The 18,739-nt window shown below is 39.4% G+C and overlaps 1 protein-coding gene across 13 annotated transcripts in view; it reads left to right on the forward strand.

The window, feature by feature from the left end:
• Positions 1-4,882: 4,882 nt before the first annotated feature.
• The window catches only part of SLC35B3 (solute carrier family 35 member B3), a 39,907-nt gene continuing 26,050 nt past the window's right edge, over positions 4,883-18,739 (forward strand). For 4 of the 13 annotated variants that reach the window (XM_049655075.1, XM_049655076.1, XM_049655079.1 and 1 more), the window contains exons 1-5: positions 7,200-9,474; positions 11,186-11,479; positions 13,708-13,829; positions 17,166-17,320; positions 18,591-18,698. In XM_049655075.1, coding sequence (XP_049511032.1) covers positions 11,279-11,479; positions 13,708-13,829; positions 17,166-17,320; positions 18,591-18,698 — 586 coding nt within the window. In that variant the 5' untranslated portion in view covers positions 7,200-9,474; positions 11,186-11,278. The other 9 variants (XM_049655078.1, XM_049655077.1, XM_049655069.1 and 6 more) reach the window with 9 other exon arrangements.

The raw sequence follows: 18,739 nt of genomic DNA on the forward strand, positions 1-18,739 counted from the left end.
TACAATCCCTCTCGGGTGCAATAAGCTTCCGGTTTTTTATTCTGGTCCAGGGAGGCGAAATGATTTCAGGAGCTTTACCTTGGCCCTTCCTAGCATAAGAACTCTTACGACAGGTCAGAGGGGGATCTATCAGTTGCTAAGCATGTCAGTACCAATTATACCTGGGGGAATCCGTAGACGCAGTGGACACACTATGACGCAGATTTAGTCCCTGTGTAATTCACTTTCCACAGTGTGCTTCTCCTTGGGCAAATGGCTTTTGGTCCCTTGGGGAATGTGTTGGGAACATTTATTGTAGGTAATTTGTAGTGGCATTGCAGGGTTCTTCCTCAAGGGACCTGGCTTCCCCCTCACTTGATGGGTCTGAATGTGAGGTTACTCATATTAAGGCAGTTAATGTCAGCCTTTTGCTCACTACTTCTTCTGTTTGTTTTTATGGCTACTCAAGGTGAACAATATGCTTAAATACACATCTGCCTTACCGTTAGAAAGACTTTGACTGTGAGCCCGCAGACCAAGGCAACCTGATGCCACTCTGGTTTTGCTACTAGTGTTAGTAATTGCATCCACCTTCTGTTGGCTAAATGCTACCACAGGGCTTTTGCTCTTCTGGAATCCTCTCACCCCTGTCATCCTCCACTGATTATTCGGGATCCTTGTTCCATGGAAGCATCTCCTACTTCAGCCTGGGCTTATAGAGGACCCTAAACTTCTCAAAGGATATTCATTATTGCTTTATTGAAGGCAGTGCCCACCTAGCCTTCCCAGGCAATATAGTCACATGTCGGGTTCTTTGCCCTCCCATTAAAAATTCACTCCAAAAATACCACCTCCCTGATTTCTTCCTCAATATTCTGTCAAGACCATTTTGCCAACCCTGTTTCATTTACTGGGGGCTTCCACTGCATTTAAGCTTCAGTGAACAATCTCAGCAGGGCATGGGGACTGCCTCTAGGTGACCTTGCCCAGCTATTAAATTGAATCATGGAGGGGCGCCTGGGTGGCGCAGTCGGTTAAGCGTCCGACTTCAGCCAGGTCACGATCTCGCGGTCCGTGAGTTCGAGCCCCGCGTCGGGCTCTGGGCTGATGGCTCGGAGCCTGGAGCCTGTTTCCGATTCTGTGTCTCCCTCTCTCTCTGTCCCTCCCCCGTTCATGCTCTGTCTCTCTCTGTCCCAAAAATAAAATAAAAAACGTTGAAAAAAAAATTTAAATTGAATCATGGAGACTACTAATATGTCATTAAATCCTCCCTTATCCAGCCTGATATTTTGTCCCCTTCCACTACCCCACAAAGTCCACAACCTGCAATAACCACTCCCAGAGTCTAGCCTGTGTCCTCTAGATTGCTGCCGGTTCTTATCGGCTAGATCTAGTGATTCTTTGGGTGACAAAACCATTTCCTGCCAAAGAAGGGACTGCACTTCCCCACTAAGGCTGTAATAAGAGCCCACCCTAATTTTTAGTCTGGAGGCAATGAGGAGAGATTGGAGCAGATCTTGAGGATAAGCATGACCCTGTCAAGCACCTGTCTCTGATGAGGTCTTTTCATGGTCTTCAGGTGGGGGTGGGAGTGATTCTCCCTAAACAAGGGTGTGTGTGTTGGGGGGGGGGGGGGGGGGGGTAAGGGTTGCTTCTACTAGCCCAAAGGGATTAAGGGAGTTTCAAGGTTTAAGGTTCCCAAGATCACCGACATAATTTTCCCCTTCTTAGTCTCAGGATCCTTCTCCTCCCCTGACCCTAACATTAGAGACCCGTCAAAGATACACATTGGATTACCAAGCAGCTCTGCCACCCTTAGAATTAAATCTTGAACATGATTTTAGCACCCTGTCCTGTGGCTGCAAGAGATGAGGGTCTCCTTAAATGCTGATACATCTCCCAGTGAGCCCTGAGCTGAGAGCTGGCTGACCATGAAAGTTAAAAAAAAAAAAAAAAAAAAAAAAGCCAGCGAATTCTGCCATCTTCTAAGCATCCTTATCTCTTCCCACTCAAATGCTAGAGCTACCATGCATACCAGTGTTTTATCTTCACCTTCTGTCCACCACATCTAAGAAGAGCCTTAGTGATGGTGATACCCCAGCACACCCGGACGTATCGGTGTCGCCATCTGACTAGTGAGTCACCTGAGGGGCTGCATTTGAGACTTTCTTCCTACACTAACTTTCTTAGCTTGGTTTCCCTAAAAAGGATAACCTAAGACAGCTGTGTGTGTGTGCCCAGGCCATCTGGAAGATGATCCCAGTGAGAAGCAGTGCAGGAATGAAAGGAAGGTATAGGAAATGGTCTAAGAACGCAGTTTGAAAGTTGCTGCTCTGGGCAACCAGGATGCAGTTTCCCCAGGACCTCTTGAGAAGCACACAGAATGGCCCTCCAGAACTGCCTCACTAAAGGGTAAGAGCAGGAGGCTTTACCCATCGGGGACTGTCACCCATTGGTTGAAGGCCAACCCAGGAGTGAGTTGTTGTCATGGGAGTTAGCAAACTTTTAGAGGAGACTCCGGGAAAACAGCAAAGAATGATAGAGAAAGGAAGCCATCAGGGAAAAGTGACAAGTTTGCATGAAACCGACCACGCAACCAAGTCCAAAATTGGAGGTGATGCTCAGAACATGAGTCAGGACACCACAGGCTTTTGACACAATAGGACTATGAATTTCTTAGGAGTCGACAGTTCATTGCTGCACATCTTCAGTTTCCCACGGTGGTCATCACTAGGGCATCACAGTGATGTAATGGAGTCAGTATTTGTTAAAAACCGACTCAGTAACAAGTACTACTCAGTCTGTCATTCACCTCACATCTGACATGTAAAAATATTGCACTGGCTGTATTTCTTTGCTAGGGCTGTCATAACAAAATACCAGAGACTGGGTGGCTTAAGCCACAGAAATTTATTTCCTCAGAGTTCTGCAGGCTAGAAGTTTGGGATCAAGGTATTAGTAGGGTTGGTGTCTTCTGAGGCTCCTCTCCTCTCTCTGGCTGTCTTCACATGACCCTCCCTCTGTACATGTCTGTCCCCAGATCCCCCTCCCCTTTTTTTTTTGACAACTGCTACATTTCACCTTTTCTCGTCTTTTCTGGTTTCTGTTAAATGATTGCTGTTCTTCCTTTAAATGTTTAGTGATTCCCTGGACAGTCATCCAGGTAGATAATGTGCAAACCCCAGCTTGTCCAAGAAAAACAGCTATGAGTCCTCCATAGCCTCCATAGCCTCCAGCTTCCATAGCCTCCTGGATGCAGACATTTCCTGATTCCCAATTCCCTGGTTTGTTTTTCTGGTTTGGGTTGGTCTGGTTTGGGTTTTGAGGATGTCCAGACATTAAATTCCATGTCATTTTCAGTATTTTCTTTTTCATAGCTTAAAACAAATTCCAACTATGCTCTAAATGTATTTTCCAGTCCGCCTGGAATTGATAATAGCTAACGGATACAATCTAGGAAGGATGGAATTTGCTAGTAAAGAGGGAAATGATACATGAGCCCTGGGTGAGGCCAGGCTGAATTTTCACACACCAGCTATTAGCTGCTTTCCTGTCTTAGTTTTGCTCGTGGAGATCAGCATATTAGCATTGCTGTAAATCCGATTACTGCCTATTTAATGTCTCTGTTTATTTTGGTTGATTCTGCTCGGACTGCCTTCCCTCCCCTTTCCCCCATTTCAAAGCCATTGGAATCCTCATCACCTAGGTTCTGCCCTTTAGAAGAAGCTTTCATAAGCCATGCCAGCCAATACTTTACTTTTTCTGGATTTCCATACTCCTGTCCTAACCCTCATTTGGCATTGCATCTTGGTAATTCACTCAGCAACTATTTACTGAGTGCAGACTGTACCAAGCACTCTGTTCTAGATGATGGCAATACAGCTGTGACTGAGACAAAATCTCTGCTCTCATAATACACGGGGGAGGCGCAAACAGCAAGCTGCTGAATGGAAACTGGAAGTAGAGAAATAAAGGGGAAGTAGAAAGTCCTGTCAGAAAGGCTATGGTAATTGTCCAGGCAGAAGTAGAGGGTAACTTATGATGTCTCTTGTACAATAAGTTGTTCTATGCTGACATTTACCTTTTCTTTTGTGTCCACAACTCCTTCAGGGCAAGGAACCCATACTTGTAATTTATGGATTATGTATGCAAACTCTGCATATGCCCATTTAATAGGTGCTCAATAAAGAACTGTTGTTCAAATGCCTTTAAGTCCACATTATTCAGGTAACAGTATGGCATCGTTAATGGCTTTGTCATTTACTGTCTCAGTGGGAAATTAAAATTCTCTAAGTCCTAATTTCAACATTTATAAAATGCTGATAACACTGACCTTGTACCAGGTTGGTAAGGATTAAATAAAAATGCCTAGCCACACTCACCTCGCTTATACTAGGAGATATCTGCCAGTCTTTGATATAAACCCTCACACCCAATACAAAATACAAATGTTGCCCTTTCTGTATAATGCCTGTGAAATTGTCAAAGCTGTGTGAAACTGACTTGATTTTAACATATACATTAATCCAATCCATCCCTTTATGGGTATCCAAATCATGCACTCAAAAAATGTTCTGGCTTCCTTACAGTAACCTTTGCCTTCCGGGCCACCTTAGTGTTACCTAAAGCTATCGCAGCTATCCCATCTTGGGGTTCATGTCATTACATCTCAGCGACCGTAGATGTAACCCTAAATGCAGGATAAATTAGTGTTGATGGCTGGCAGAGCTATGGGATGTATGTACATTCTGAGCAGTAAGTGACATTGTGTTAACAATGCTGTCAACTTTCGTGTCACGTTGGAAGGCCTGGGGTTGCTGTAGCTACAAGGTGAATTATAACGTCAGAAGCAACCCAAGTGCGACTTCAGTCCGCTGTCACCAGAAAGCAGGTGCAAGTCAGGCAAGAACATAATAGAGACAGGTAGGGTGACTATGCCATCTCATCTGGATCAAGAGGAGGGAAGAGGGAACCCCAGTGTTTCTAATTCCGGGTTCAACATTCTCCACTAGTCTTCCTTCCCAAATATCAGCAAAGGGTCATGGCAGTGGAAGTGGCCCCAGCGTGGTGGCCCACGGGGGGAGGGACCCGGGAGTACGAGGCCGAAGCAACCCGGAGGCTGCAGAGGCTCAGAGACCAGCAACAAGCGAGGACCGATCAAAGGATAAGAACACTCTACCCGATCGGCGCTCCCCACTCCTAAGCAAATTTTAGTGGGCGCAGGAACGCACTCCCGGCACCGCGGTGCCCACCTTGGCTGCGCTCTATCCAGGTTCCTGAGAAGAGAGAGCATGCGCGAAAGGTAACCGCGCCCTCGCCGCGGGAGACCCCAGGCCGGCGAGGGGGCGGGGCCGCACAGCTGCGCACGCGCGCGGGGACACGTAGGCGGAAGTGGCGCGCGGGCGCAGGCGAGGCGAACACCTTGCGAGGAGGCGGCGGCCGCTGTGGAAAGTGCAGGGGTAGGCGGAGAGGAGAAGGAGGTGATGGCGACCTGGGGAGGGGGAGACCGCTCCGTCTGGCAGGCGCCACCCGGGCTGGGGTCACCTTTTCAGGTGGCTTAACGGCTCTGGAGTGGACGTATACCCCCGGCTCTTCGCCGTGTTCGGGACCCAGACCTTCCCCTCCCCAGAGAACCTGGACACAGCTTATCTTCTTCATCTATAACGAGCGTGCGGCGAGGGGATTGAGGGCAGGACGGAGGGCGGGGATGACTTCCTTTTTTAAAGAACGGAAACCTGGCACGGTTTCTAGGGAGGAGTGTATGTCCCTCCTTGTCCCCTTTGCGCCCTGCGGCAGGCTAGAACCCCCTCAGGCCCCGGTCTGTGGACTCAGCGTGAGGCCACTTCCAGGAGGACCTTTTAGACTAGTGAGGGGCCTCTGGAGAATTGGCAGTCGCCTGGGTTCCCAAGACTGCTTTTGAGTGAAGAGCTACTTCCGGGTTCTGCGTTAGATAAAGTACTTAGGGTCTTCTGCTGTCCATCTGCTTTGCGGTGCAAGGTGATCGTTCTTGCCAGGTTATTAAATTTATGTCATAATCTTCCACTAAAAGTTATGCAGATTCTCCAGTCTTTGCAGCTTAGTTTTCTCCCCCGCCTTTTAATTTTTTTTTTTTAAAGACTGAAAGGAGGTGGAATGCTTTGGTGTGCTGACAGTGGGGTTTTTTAGTGTCGGGCATATGCATTTCTTCTAAGGTAGGGTCTCACATGTCGATGTCGAGGGTAGATTTTTGGATTCACGTTTTCCTAAGTGAATTGGGATAGTTTGGGCCTTGGAAGAGAGAGAGATACGGCAGCATTTGAAAATAATTTGGATGAGTGTTATTTGTACTTAATTTCTTTATATTAAATCCAAAGCTTAGATTTATCCCTTGGAAAAAAATTGAGTAACTGTCAAAAATGAGTACCCTGTTTGATCTTCGTGTAGTGAAGCGTGTACAAAGAAATGAGCCCCCCTTTTTTTGTTGTTTTGTAACCATAACCCATAGGTGAACAATTAATAGAGTCCATCTAATGTAGATACAATGGCAAGATTATTTTATTTGTAACAACGAGTATGACAAAATACAGAGTAAAGTATGTTCAGGTTATTTACACCGTAATGTAATTTCCTCATATTCTACCCTTTAGTAGTGGGAGACTTTTCTTCTAAAGACCGGAAAAGAACTAGATTAAGAAATGAACTGAAAGATTTTTAACTTAAGTGGGTCATTGCAAACCAATGTTATTACCAGTTATTTATAATTTTTAGATGTCAGTATATACTGAAAATGCTGACTTTTCCCATTTTAGCAGTTGCTTTGTACCAACAAGTAAAGTTAAATATATGTGTTGACTTTAAGAACAGGAGAGGCCTCAGGCAGTGATTCACACCTGTGGGGTTTTTTGTTCTTAGTTTAAGGCTTACTGTATTCACAGTCTAAAGCAGAGCAAAATGTTGATCATTTAATTTGAAAACAGGTTTAATTCTATGCTTGATTTTATTTTTCCTGCATCGAAAGGACATTGGCCTAGGTTCTTTGGATATTGATTAATATCCATCATTAATGTCTGAAACGGAAGGTGTGTGGCACACATCAGGATCACAGTTATTGGGTATCAGAGTTTACAGTGTCTTCCTTCATCAGTCATGTGACCTGACCAGTGATGTTCTGATTAATAAAACTGCATTCTAAATGCAAAGCTTGCAAGGCAGATTTTCTGGAACTGGTACCTCAAGTAAGCAAAAGAAATGAATTTATTTCCATGTTCATTTCAGATGCTTTGTGGGAAATTTCAGTGGAGATGTCAATATTTTGGCACAGATGTCCAAGAAGTGACAGTGCTGAAGGGATTTAACTCTACATGTCTGGCACAGATCTGCGGCTCCTAAGATTGCCAATAGGTGTGTTGAAAGTGGCAAATTGTTGGAAAGGAGCAGAATTCTGTTGATTAAATTGGTGCTTACTAGAGTGCAATAGACTCCTTCATTTCATATTTTACACTTTTGTTATGTGTTGAAACATAATGAAGATGATATCTTCTCTTCCCCTAAAGATTTCAGAAGCTTCTAAGAGAAGCAACCATAAAAGCAAAAAGTTATGCTGTTATGATTTAGGTATTTGTAAAAAATTTTATAAAATGCTATGAGAGTCCAGAGAATCACCCAGCTTGTAATGTATAGGGCCTTAATCAGAGGTATAGTATAGTGGGTATTCATGTTGAGCAATGTGAAAGAGGGATCAGAAAGGGAAGAAGAGATTGTAAACAGTAATCTAGTGATGCCTAGTAATCTAGGCAAGAGAAAACAGCTGCTAATGGTAGGTTCAGAAACAGATTTTAAATACATTTACAGGTGTAGAGTCAACAGGAACCTTGGCAAAATGTAACTTCGAAGAAAAGGAAAGAATCTAAGATAATTTACAGATTTTCTGCTCAATACCATAAGTGAGATTGGGAATATAGGAAGGGCAGGTTTGTTTGGAGGTGAACATAGTTCAACTTTGGACTTTTATTTATTTATTTAAGTTTATCTATTTTGAGAGCAAGAGAGCATGGGGGAGGGGCAGAGAGAGAGAATTGCAACCAGGCTACACACTGAGAGCATGGAGTCCAGTGCGAGGCTCGAACTCATGAACCCCTGAGATCATGACCTGAGCCAAAATCAAGAGTCGGAGGCTTAACCGACTTAGCCACCCAGGCACTCCCAGCTTTGAACATTTTTGAAATGAGGTGCCAGTGGAACTCATGAGTAGAAATGCTTTCAAAGAAGCATTTGGAAGCAGAGATCTGGATTTCAGAAGAGAAGTCCGGGTTGGAAGTCCCGATTCGTATTTCCAACTGCACATCAGAGGAGTGAGTCTCCCAGCAGCCGACCATATCGCACTAGCAGTGGTTCTAAAAAGTTGGATAATAGTTAACATTGGTGGTCTTACTGTATGCCAGATGTTTTTACATTTATTTCATTTAGTACTAAAATTCTATGATAGGCACATTTTTTACCACCCTCCCCTCCCTTTTAAAGATGTACAACCTGAAGTTCAAAAAGGTTAAAAGAATTTGCTTAAGGTTCTTCAGCTAATCAGTTAGCAAAGCTGGGTCGTGCACTCAGATCTGTCAAAATCCAAAGCATAGGGAAAGCACCATGCTGTACTGCTTTCTCATAAGGGTAGCTATAATTTTTTTGAGTCACTGCAATATGCCAGGCATTTTGCTAAATTACAAACATCTCAGCAGAATATGGTTGGGGACAAATTTTTGATACTAACAAAAGCAGGAAAGGGGTCTTCTAGAAGTTTTATTTGTTCTCTCGTGTAAATATATAATCAATATTTGCACATCCTACTCAACCTGTTTTCCATAAGATTTTTAGTTTTGCTCACAAAGTTTGCCACCACCACAGTACATTTGAAAAATCATACTCAGGTAGACAGAGTGATTGCAAGCTGGGGTTTCAGGACTTCCAGACGAAGAGCCAATTTATTTGGTTCCTTTATTAGGATGCAGAGTATGCCGGATCCCAAGAACGGAGAGATAAGTAAGATTTGAGTCTTGCCTTTTCAGTTCTGTTCTCTCCCAGCTGGGGAATTAGAGAGGGTATCACAAAGGAAGGAACGCTAAAGCTTATTTCAAACCCTGACCTAGAGAAAGAAGACATCAGGCTGAAAGAACATCATTAACATAAGGTAGAGGTGTTTGAAAGTCCATGGTCTATTTCTGGAATGAAATAGTAGTCCATTGTGGGCAGTTTGGGGCTTGATTGAAAGATGTGGAGGGAGGAGAAGCTTAAGGGGGATGAGATTTATTTGAATGGTACTCTGTATCCATGCCTGCACATGTGGAAAGTAGTTACTCAGGTTTTTGTTTCTTCTACATTCAAGATCATTTGAAGCATGATTTATAAAGAAAGTCAGATCTCAAGGGTGTCCTGCAAGATGTCTTAAAAAGTCTTAACTCAGAGATGGCAGTGATTGAAACATAGTGTGGGAAGGAAGAACAATATATAAAGAAGAAGAAACAGGTAAAGGAAAAGAAATACAGTAAAACTTTTTAAAATTATGCTTTATCTCTTCAGAAATTTGGCGGGTGTTCTTTGATGCCTGAGTATGGTTAGTTACAAGTTGTATTCAGAACATGGATCCATATTTAAATTACTAAAGATGGCCTGCTTAATCTCTGTGATCAGCAAAGGAGAAGTGATCACAAAGTGACTAAGTCTTGCCATTTTAAGCCATCAAGACAGTTTTGTCAAAATTATCCTTATCCATCCTCTTTACTCAGCTAGTCTAAATTTTAGTCCCCATTGGGGTTGTGAAAGACAGTCTTTTCTAGGATAATTTTTTCATCATAAATGTGTTTAGTTGTCCTAACTCTGCTCTCTCCTCACCCTGTACTTGGAATTCATTTTTCAGTTTATATAAATCCAAAGAGAAACTGACAGTCATCTACAGAGTCCTCATGACTTTTTTTCACAGACTAACAAAAAATGATGTTTTCCAGCTTTTTATAATCCCAAAGACTTCTTTATGTCTTTTTTTTTTTTAAACAGCTGTATTGAGGTATAATTTTTATACAAAAAAAACTACACGTTTAACATAACACAATTTGATGAGTTGGGACATATGCATATACCTATGATACCATCACCTAATAATCAAGGTAATACATATATCTGTCATCTCTACAAGTTTCCATGTGTTTGCCTGTGTGTGTGTGTGTGTGTGTGGTTAAAAACGTATAACATGGTATCTACCCTCTTAAGAAATTTTTAAGTGCACACCACCATGTTGTTAACTATAGGCACTATGTCCTATAGTGAGTCTCTAGAACTTACTCATCTTGTATAACTGAAACTTGAAATCCATTGAACAACTCCCCAAAGACTTTTTAAATTAAAATGATTTCCAAAGGAAGGAAACATCTTTTAACCTAAGAAATGCTGTTGCTAAAGCATATCATCCTTTCTATAGTCTCTGACAAATCTAGCTTTTTTAAAAGTAACTTAGAGTTGTTTGAGTTTATTTTAAAACATCCTTAGCAAATATATTTTAAATTGTATTAGTATTTAAGGGAGCATCAGTTTTTTTTGTGCAATTAAAGATCAACTTTATTTTTTTTTTAATTTTTTTTTTTTTTAACGTTTATTTACTTTTGAGACAGAGAGAGACAGAGCATGAACGGGGGAGGGGCAGAGAGAGAGGGAGACACAGAATCCGAAGCAGGCTCCAGGCTCTGAGCCATCAGCCCAGAGCCCGACGCAGGGCTCCAACTCGTGGACCGCGAGATCGTGACCTGAGCTGAAGTCGGACGCCTAACCGACTGAGCCACCCAGGCGCCCCAAGATCAACTTTAATGTTGAAGATGTTACTCATAGACTGTCATGGGCTTTAAAAATTATATCCTTAATACATATAAAAACAATAAAAGCATATTTACTTCTTTGATAAGTAAACACAAAGATAAAAAAATAAACACTAAGTTAGCTTTTGATGTTTGCTGTGGGAATGAGAATGGCATTATGTTTAGCGATATTGGTCTTTACCAGGCAAACATAAATTGGAGAGTAGACATTGTTTTTGGTTGCTTAGAAGTTTGAATAGAGGAATTACTATATTAATATCTAGAGAAAATGAGATTCGCCTGTATAATTTTTAAAGTGTGATGTGAACTATTACTTGGAGCATAGTATCTTATCCAAAGGTTTTGCTTTAATTGCTAATTTCCTTCTTTAGGACTTGGCTCAGCAAGCAAAAGAAACACTGAACAAAGGAGAGGAAACCAACAAAGATAAATTTGGAAGCACTGAATGCAGCAAAACAAGAACAATGGATCTCAAGTTCAACAGTTCCAGGAAATATATTTCTATAACTGTCCCTCCCAAAACACAGACAATGTCACCACACATCAAGTCAATAGATGACGTTGTAGTGCTTGGCATAAATCTCAGCAGATTTAACAAACTTACTCAGTTTTTCATATGTGTTGCTGGAGTTTTTGTATTTTACCTAATTTATGGATATTTACAGGTAAAAATATTTATTTACAAGATGCTAATTATTTATAACAGTTGAGGTCAATAAGAGCATTACTAATAGTTTTACCCAAGGTAGTTTTCTCCATAGGATACCAGTTTATTCACATTTTTGAGTTTTTTAAATACGGAAAAAGACTTTCTAAAAGTTAGTGTGCTCCTTTTTTCGGGGATCAAAATTTCACAGTTGAACATTTCAGATGGGAGAGGAACAGAGACCATCTTAAAAAATTAAAATTATGAACACAATTTGAACTATTTATTGTGTTTAACAAAATGGGGGTAATATGCACCCATGTGTTTGTAAAGAGTGATTCAAGTATTCGCTGATATTTTGGAACATAATTCTCCAATAAAATTGAATAATAACACAAAAGTCATATTCTAGCCCATGGTTGATTCTTGGAGCTCATTAGAGTGATCTTAAAAATTATTGTATTCTTTTCGATTATCATATATAGATGAAATATAAAAGGAAGTATAAATAAAGAAGATGGTAGAATTGATTATTCCTTACCTTGTAAAAATGCTATGAGGAGTATTAGAGTGAAATAAAAACATGAATTAAAAATCTTAGTATTTATAATAACTAATTTCCCCACTAGAAGATGATACAAAAATTCAGATATCACAATGAAGAACAATGAAAAATAGTAAATTTTATCAAAGAAAGGTTGCAATTTCTTGTTAAAAAATATTTTATTTCTTCTTCAAAATACCATTGTTACCAAATAGTTTGGGAGCAGAGTTAGTCATTAGAAAGGAAAATGAATTAGAAGTTTGCTGTACAAATTTATATTAATCTTTTTCTGTTTGATTAATGAGCAGAGACTTTATAATCTATGCAAAAATTCTTTTAAAATTAGATAAACATCACTTTCACTTTGTGAAAACTGATGTTGCTAGCATATTAAAATAGTTTAGGGGCGCCTGCGTGGCTCAGTTGGTTAAGTGTCCGATTCTTGATCTCTGCTCAGGTCATGATCTCACAGCTTATGAGATTGAGCCCCGTGTCAGGCTCTGCACTGATAGTGCAGATTCTGCTTGGGATTCTCTCTCTCCCTCTCTCTCTCTGACCCTCCCTGGCTCGTGGTCTCTCTCTCTTGCTCTCTGACTCTCAAAAATAAATGAAAGAAAAGCTTTAAAATAGTGTAGAGAAAATGGTGGGGTTTTGTAATGGAAGTTATATATATATATATAATATATCTGAATGCTAGCGTACTTAATAAAGCTATTTTCATGTTTTTTAGTTCGTGTGCCAGAAAATTCCTAAATACCTTGCAGACGTACTTGAACATGAAGTAAATTTGGGGAATTACACAGTATCTAGTTCAGAGTTTATGAGGGAGGGTGATTTATTGGATTAAGCCAAATAACTATTGGAATACCTCTTAATGACTTGTTAATAATGGCTTATTAACAATTAATATAAATGTTACTTCATGACACAACATTGTGTTTAGATAAGTAACCATTTACAAGGAGAAATTTCATAAAATCCGTGGCCCAGATATTCTAAAAAATAGCATTGGTTTGAACTGATTAAATTCCTATAGAAAAAACAGGTCTGAGATAATAAACTAATGAAATATATTTATTGTATCATAAAGGAGTTCTTGACCCAGGGACCTTTCTCAATGTTTGGGGGCAGTTTTTAATTTTGGCAATCTTTTTTTTTTTTTTTTTTTTTTTTTAAAGAGCAAAGCATAGGATAATGTTGCTTTATAGCCAGCCTTCCTCCCTTTGTTTTTCTCACTCAGTTCTTTGGAAAGGCCTCCTGGACTTCTCTAATTTTACCTTTGAGGTGCCTTGTGATTTGGATGGTGTTTTGATTTTTGGTGGGTTTTTTTGTTTTGTTTTGTTCTGTTTGTTTTTTTGGTGGTGGTGGTGGTGGTGAGGCTTGGTTTCTTTTAAAATGTTGTGTTTATAGGGGCGCCTGGGTGGCTCAGTTGGTTGAACGTCCAACTGCGGCTCAGGTCATGATCTCACGGTTTGTGAGTGCGAGCCCCATGTCGGGCTCTGTGCTGACAGCTCAGAGCCTGGAGCCTGTTTTGGATTCTGTCTCCTTCTCTCTCTGCCCCTCCCCACTTGTGCTGTGTCTCTCTGTCTCTCAAAAATAAATAAATGTAAAAAAAAAAAATTTTAATGTTGTGTTTATAGGAATTTATTGTGAAGAAATTGGTTTGCCCAAGAACTTAACAGTATTCATGTATCTCTTGACAGGAATTAATATTTTCAATGGAGGGTCTTAAGTCCTTTGGCTGGTACCTAACTTTAGTACAGTTTGCATTTTACTCCATATTTGGCCTAATAGAACTTCAGCTTATTCAGGACAAAAGGAGAAGGTATGTAGCTTGTTTTTATTTTTTTGACAGTTAAATTCATTAGTAGTAGTTAAATTTTTTGTTTTGTGTTTTGGGAATATGGGGTATATTATACATGCAATATACATATTTCCTATTAATAAAACATATCTAATACCCAAGAATTTTTATCAGTATAATCAACTTACTAAAAAATACTAAATATATTTCCTTTGTACCCTGAAAAAAAGTGGTCTCTCTTACAGTGTAATGTTATCAGAAAAATGTAGTTTAGGCTCAACTTACAGTAAATGTATCTTCTTGAAACAGGAGAAAGTATCAAGTGTACATAAGTGTTTTTATAAATTTCACTGAAGTGGGTGTGATTACTGAAAGACTTACAGTGCTACTAAGATCAAAGTGATGAAATGAACTATCAATGCCACTTTTATAGTGGTCTTTGAAATGTACAGTTAATGTTTGGTGGGATATGCTGTGCTTAATATTGTTGTATTTGTAATGTCCAGGACCTGAGACTGCATGTTTAGACATCAGAGAAATTTCATAACGTGCGTTTTCATCAAAACCACAGGAGCTTGTTTAACAGTATATTTTAAATTGACCATCTAGATTTGAGAAATATCTCAAAATATTTTTAATGGTATACTGAACAATGTGCAATAAAAACCTGATTATATACAAGAGGAGGTTAGGAAATTGAATGTAACTTCTGTAAGTGTGGTTATCCTGTCATATCAGACTTTAATATGTGAACATTTCATGTATGTATCGGGCAGTTTAAATGTAGTAAAGGAGCTATAATACTGACATTCGATCTTCATTGATACAAATGTTCAATCTTTCAGTAAAAATAGGATATTTTCACAGCTGCTATTTTTCTTACAAACATATTTTTGATATTTGTAAGAAGATAACTATAAAATTTTAAATATTTAAGTCTATACCACTGGTATTTCTTCATAGTTCTAATTCGTAGTTCTCAACCTCTTTACTGCCAATAAATTTTTAGAGCAGTCATAGTAAAATGTTTGAATCTGAGGATAGCATTTGTATTATTTTCATGCTCTAAAACTGCCATTCTCAGTCACAGGTGATAGAATAAAAAGTAATTAAATATATCTGTCAAGACTAATATGTAGGAAAACCTGATGATTCATTACCAATTGCAAACTGCTGGACGTCTGTTTTCAAAGTAAAAGAATCTAACACTGTCTTTCTTAAATGGAAAGTGATACCAAGATATGCCTCCCTGTCATCTACCCAAATGAGATGGGGAGTGTGCCTCCGGCCATGTTTATCCCTGCCTTTAAACCACATGACTGTAACATGTTTAAAGATAAAATCATTTCTGTTTGATTTAAACATAAATGAAGGAGTGTAGGAAAAGAATTTACAGATGAAGATAATTATGAGTTGAAACCTTTTCATTTCCATGGCACGTTAAAAACATTTTTAGAAAAAGTCTTTAAAGGTATGTTACAATGAAAATATGCTCAGTCACATATTTCTGAATTTATTTAAATGCCACTGTTCTCTAAATCTTGAGTTAGCCAGATTCTTTGCTTAGTTTTTTTTCCCCCCCCTTTCTTCCTATGTTTATATGAATACCTTGTACTTGAAAGAGAAAAGGATATGGAGTCAGAAAACATGTATTTGAGTCTTGGCATGGCCTCTAATTAGCTGTCCTAAGACCTCAAGGGAGTTTCTTAAGTTCTCTGACCTTTGAGGACCACTCCCTATTGTGTGGTAAAGCATATTGTAAGTTGCAATACCCTGAACCCGCTACTCGTTATTTTTCACCAAAGATTACCTTGTAACTTTGTTATTACTTTATGTGAGTTTTTAAGGAAGATCTGTCAAATTGGTTTTGAAGGGGCTATTTAAAGTCACAATTTCCCCACCATGTCTAAAGAAGTAAGAAATTGAGATACTAAATAAAACAGACCCAGTGAGCACCCCAGAGGCAGGATGATGAATCTAATAACCTCCTGGTTTCACCAGTGAGCGAACACCCCTGGAGGAGGCTGGGGCCTTCATGAGTCTCTATGGCAAGTTGCTCTCAAGAGTTGCGACCTTCTGAATATAGGTCTCCTGGTTTTCTTTTGACCTGTGTTGCGGTACTTTTTAATCGACATCCCTTATGATTTTTCTGACTTGAGGTTTTTTTTAATTTTCTGGCCACTATTTGCAATTTATCTCTGAGGAAATTTGACCACTGTGACTTCTGTCATTACCAGGAAGAGTAGTGCTGTCCTTCCCTGATGATGCCTCACTGAGGATTAGACCCCACAGACAGCATGTAAATCAGTGTTTGTGTTCTACACTGATGCATATGGGCATGCCACGTTATTTCCACACGGACTTTAAATGTTGACTACTCTATTAGCGGTTGAGTAGGAAAGGCCTGAAAATTGAAATGTAAATGGGAAGGATACATTTCAATTGAATTTTCCAGTAAATTATTTTGCCTTATATCTAGCCAAATAAAAACTATGGAGGAATTTTGTTGCCTTGATTTAATCCCAAAATGGAAGCTACATCTAAGTATGCAGCATAATCTAATTATGTGCATAGTACTTCACGTGTTAGTCACACCAGTGTACAGGGTTATTTTAGACCATTAAATATCCAGTCAAAGTGCACAATAATAGTGCAAAATTCTGAAGATGTCATATTAAAATCCCCTTTAGGAAATTCAGATAGGACCCCAGGTAGTGATTTGGGATCATGAGGAGGGGAATCAGATACCTCATCTTGAAGCTAATTGTTGTAACATTTTATGGAATACAGAATTAGAGTTCACCCATATGACATTGTGGTAATAAAAATCACGTGCAGCGTTTTAAACTGCCATGTACTTTTTCTGCAGGTACTCTGCTCAGGTTATTTTAGCAGAAGGGCTAGACGTATTTTTCCTAATGCTAGATGGGAACATTAGGAAACAACAATTTAGAAGTTGAAAATTAGTTAAGGTTCCTTTTACCATTATGGAGGTCAATATTTTTTAAAACTCTTTTTTCCAAATTTAGTCAAGATGGTTTTTATACATAGGTAGAACTGCTGTTAAAAAACTTCTTACCAACGTTTCAGACCATCCAGAAGAATCTGTAGAACTCTGTGGTACACCGTGTTTCACACAGCTGAAAGTTCTCACTTGTGATCAATTAAATAAGGGTAAATTGTTGCTTTTACCAACATTCTTTTGTATGAATACAGGGTGGTAACCTTTAGTGATATTTCACCAGTATTTGTAGAAATATTCATCAGAAATTAGACATTTACACATTGTAAACACATTATCTTATAATAGTGTGAATTGGGTCCCAAAATGAAGATTTTAAAAATTGTCTTTTACAGAATACCAGGAAAAACCTACATGATAATAGCTTTTCTAACTGTGGGTACTATGGGGTTATCAAATACTTCCTTGGGCTACCTGAATTATCCCACCCAAGTCATCTTCAAGTGCTGCAAATTGATTCCTGTTATGCTAGGAGGAGTTTTTATTCAAGGTATAGTAATGATATGTTTTCATACTGTTTGAAACTAATAGGATCTGTTATGGCATCTAGCATTAGGAAAAACATGAAACTCCAATTAATATTTTTTAATGAACATTCGAAATATCAGAACAATTGTGAGTGACATTGTATCAAAATAAGGTATTATAAAAACACTGATACTTCTGCAATATCCCCTAGTCTTTGCCGTCAGTAATTTGGACTGGGGAAAAATAAAAATAGTACTTTTTTAAATTATTTTTTCTTTTAGTCGGGAATCCATCACATTTCCAGAAATACTGCATTCATCTATTGAAGACGTAGCTCAGAAATACCTAGAAAACTCCTCTTTTCAATTCTTTCATTCTTCTGCTCTGCAGGGCTCCTCTCTCTACCTCCATCATACACACGGACAGTTCTCACACTGAAGTAAAGGTTAACCTGAGCAGAACTGCTTTTTTACCAACTCTGCTGGCTCACTGACTTCCTAGAGCCCCAACTAAGTTACAGGAAATAGGAGCGAAAGAGGAAGCAATGATAGCAAGTGGAACACATTTTTGTTGTTTCTGTAACAGTCATGCAGAATATTCATGTTTTGACAGTCAAGGGTCTCTATTTCACTAAAGTTCTTATACAGCCTGACTTCATTTTTTACATTAGAGGCCTTCCCACAAAAGCCCTTTGAGACGAAAGTATGGATGTCAACTACTTCATGTATAATTTCAGGGTAACTGTTGATGCAGGAAAGAGTACTGATACCCTTCCCTATTAAAAACCACATGCATGTGTAATACGTCCTTAACAATCCTTACCAAAAAGTTACACTACATGATTTTATTATTTAGATGTGGATCTACTAAAATAGGTTCATTCGCACCAATTCTGATTATGGTAGTTGCAAACTTAAACAGTTATGCAGCCTGAAAAATTGCTCTGGTTACTTTGTAAATGTATGGGCTGTAAGAAAATTCAGAATCTTCTAACATACACGAAGTAAAAAAGGCACTCATGTCCATGCACTTTAAATGTTCATATTTACTCACCGTAACAGATAAGGTAGGATCTCATATCTAACTCCTAAGGACATGTTGCTGCTCATTGGTAATCTAATTTTCCGAAGCCCTTCTGTGACTGTCTAAGGCACTGATCTAAGCATTCTTCATATGTTTTTGACTTTGGATATAAAAAGCAGATCCTGCTATACTTGGTTAGACACATAGATCTAAAACTGTGTCAAGTGGGCATGTGCATAATGAGGTTGGCTTACATTTATTTTACACAGGGAAGCGTTACAACATTGCAGATGTGTCTGCTGCCATATGTATGAGCCTTGGCCTGATATGGTTCACCCTAGCTGACAGCACGGTTGCACCAAATTTCAACCTGACCGGTAAGGAAATTGTTTGTGCTGCTCAGATTTTACAGGCATTT

This window comes from Panthera uncia, assembly GCF_023721935.1.
Source record: "Panthera uncia isolate 11264 chromosome B2 unlocalized genomic scaffold, Puncia_PCG_1.0 HiC_scaffold_25, whole genome shotgun sequence".
NCBI classification, from domain to species: Eukaryota; Metazoa; Chordata; class Mammalia; order Carnivora; family Felidae; genus Panthera; species Panthera uncia.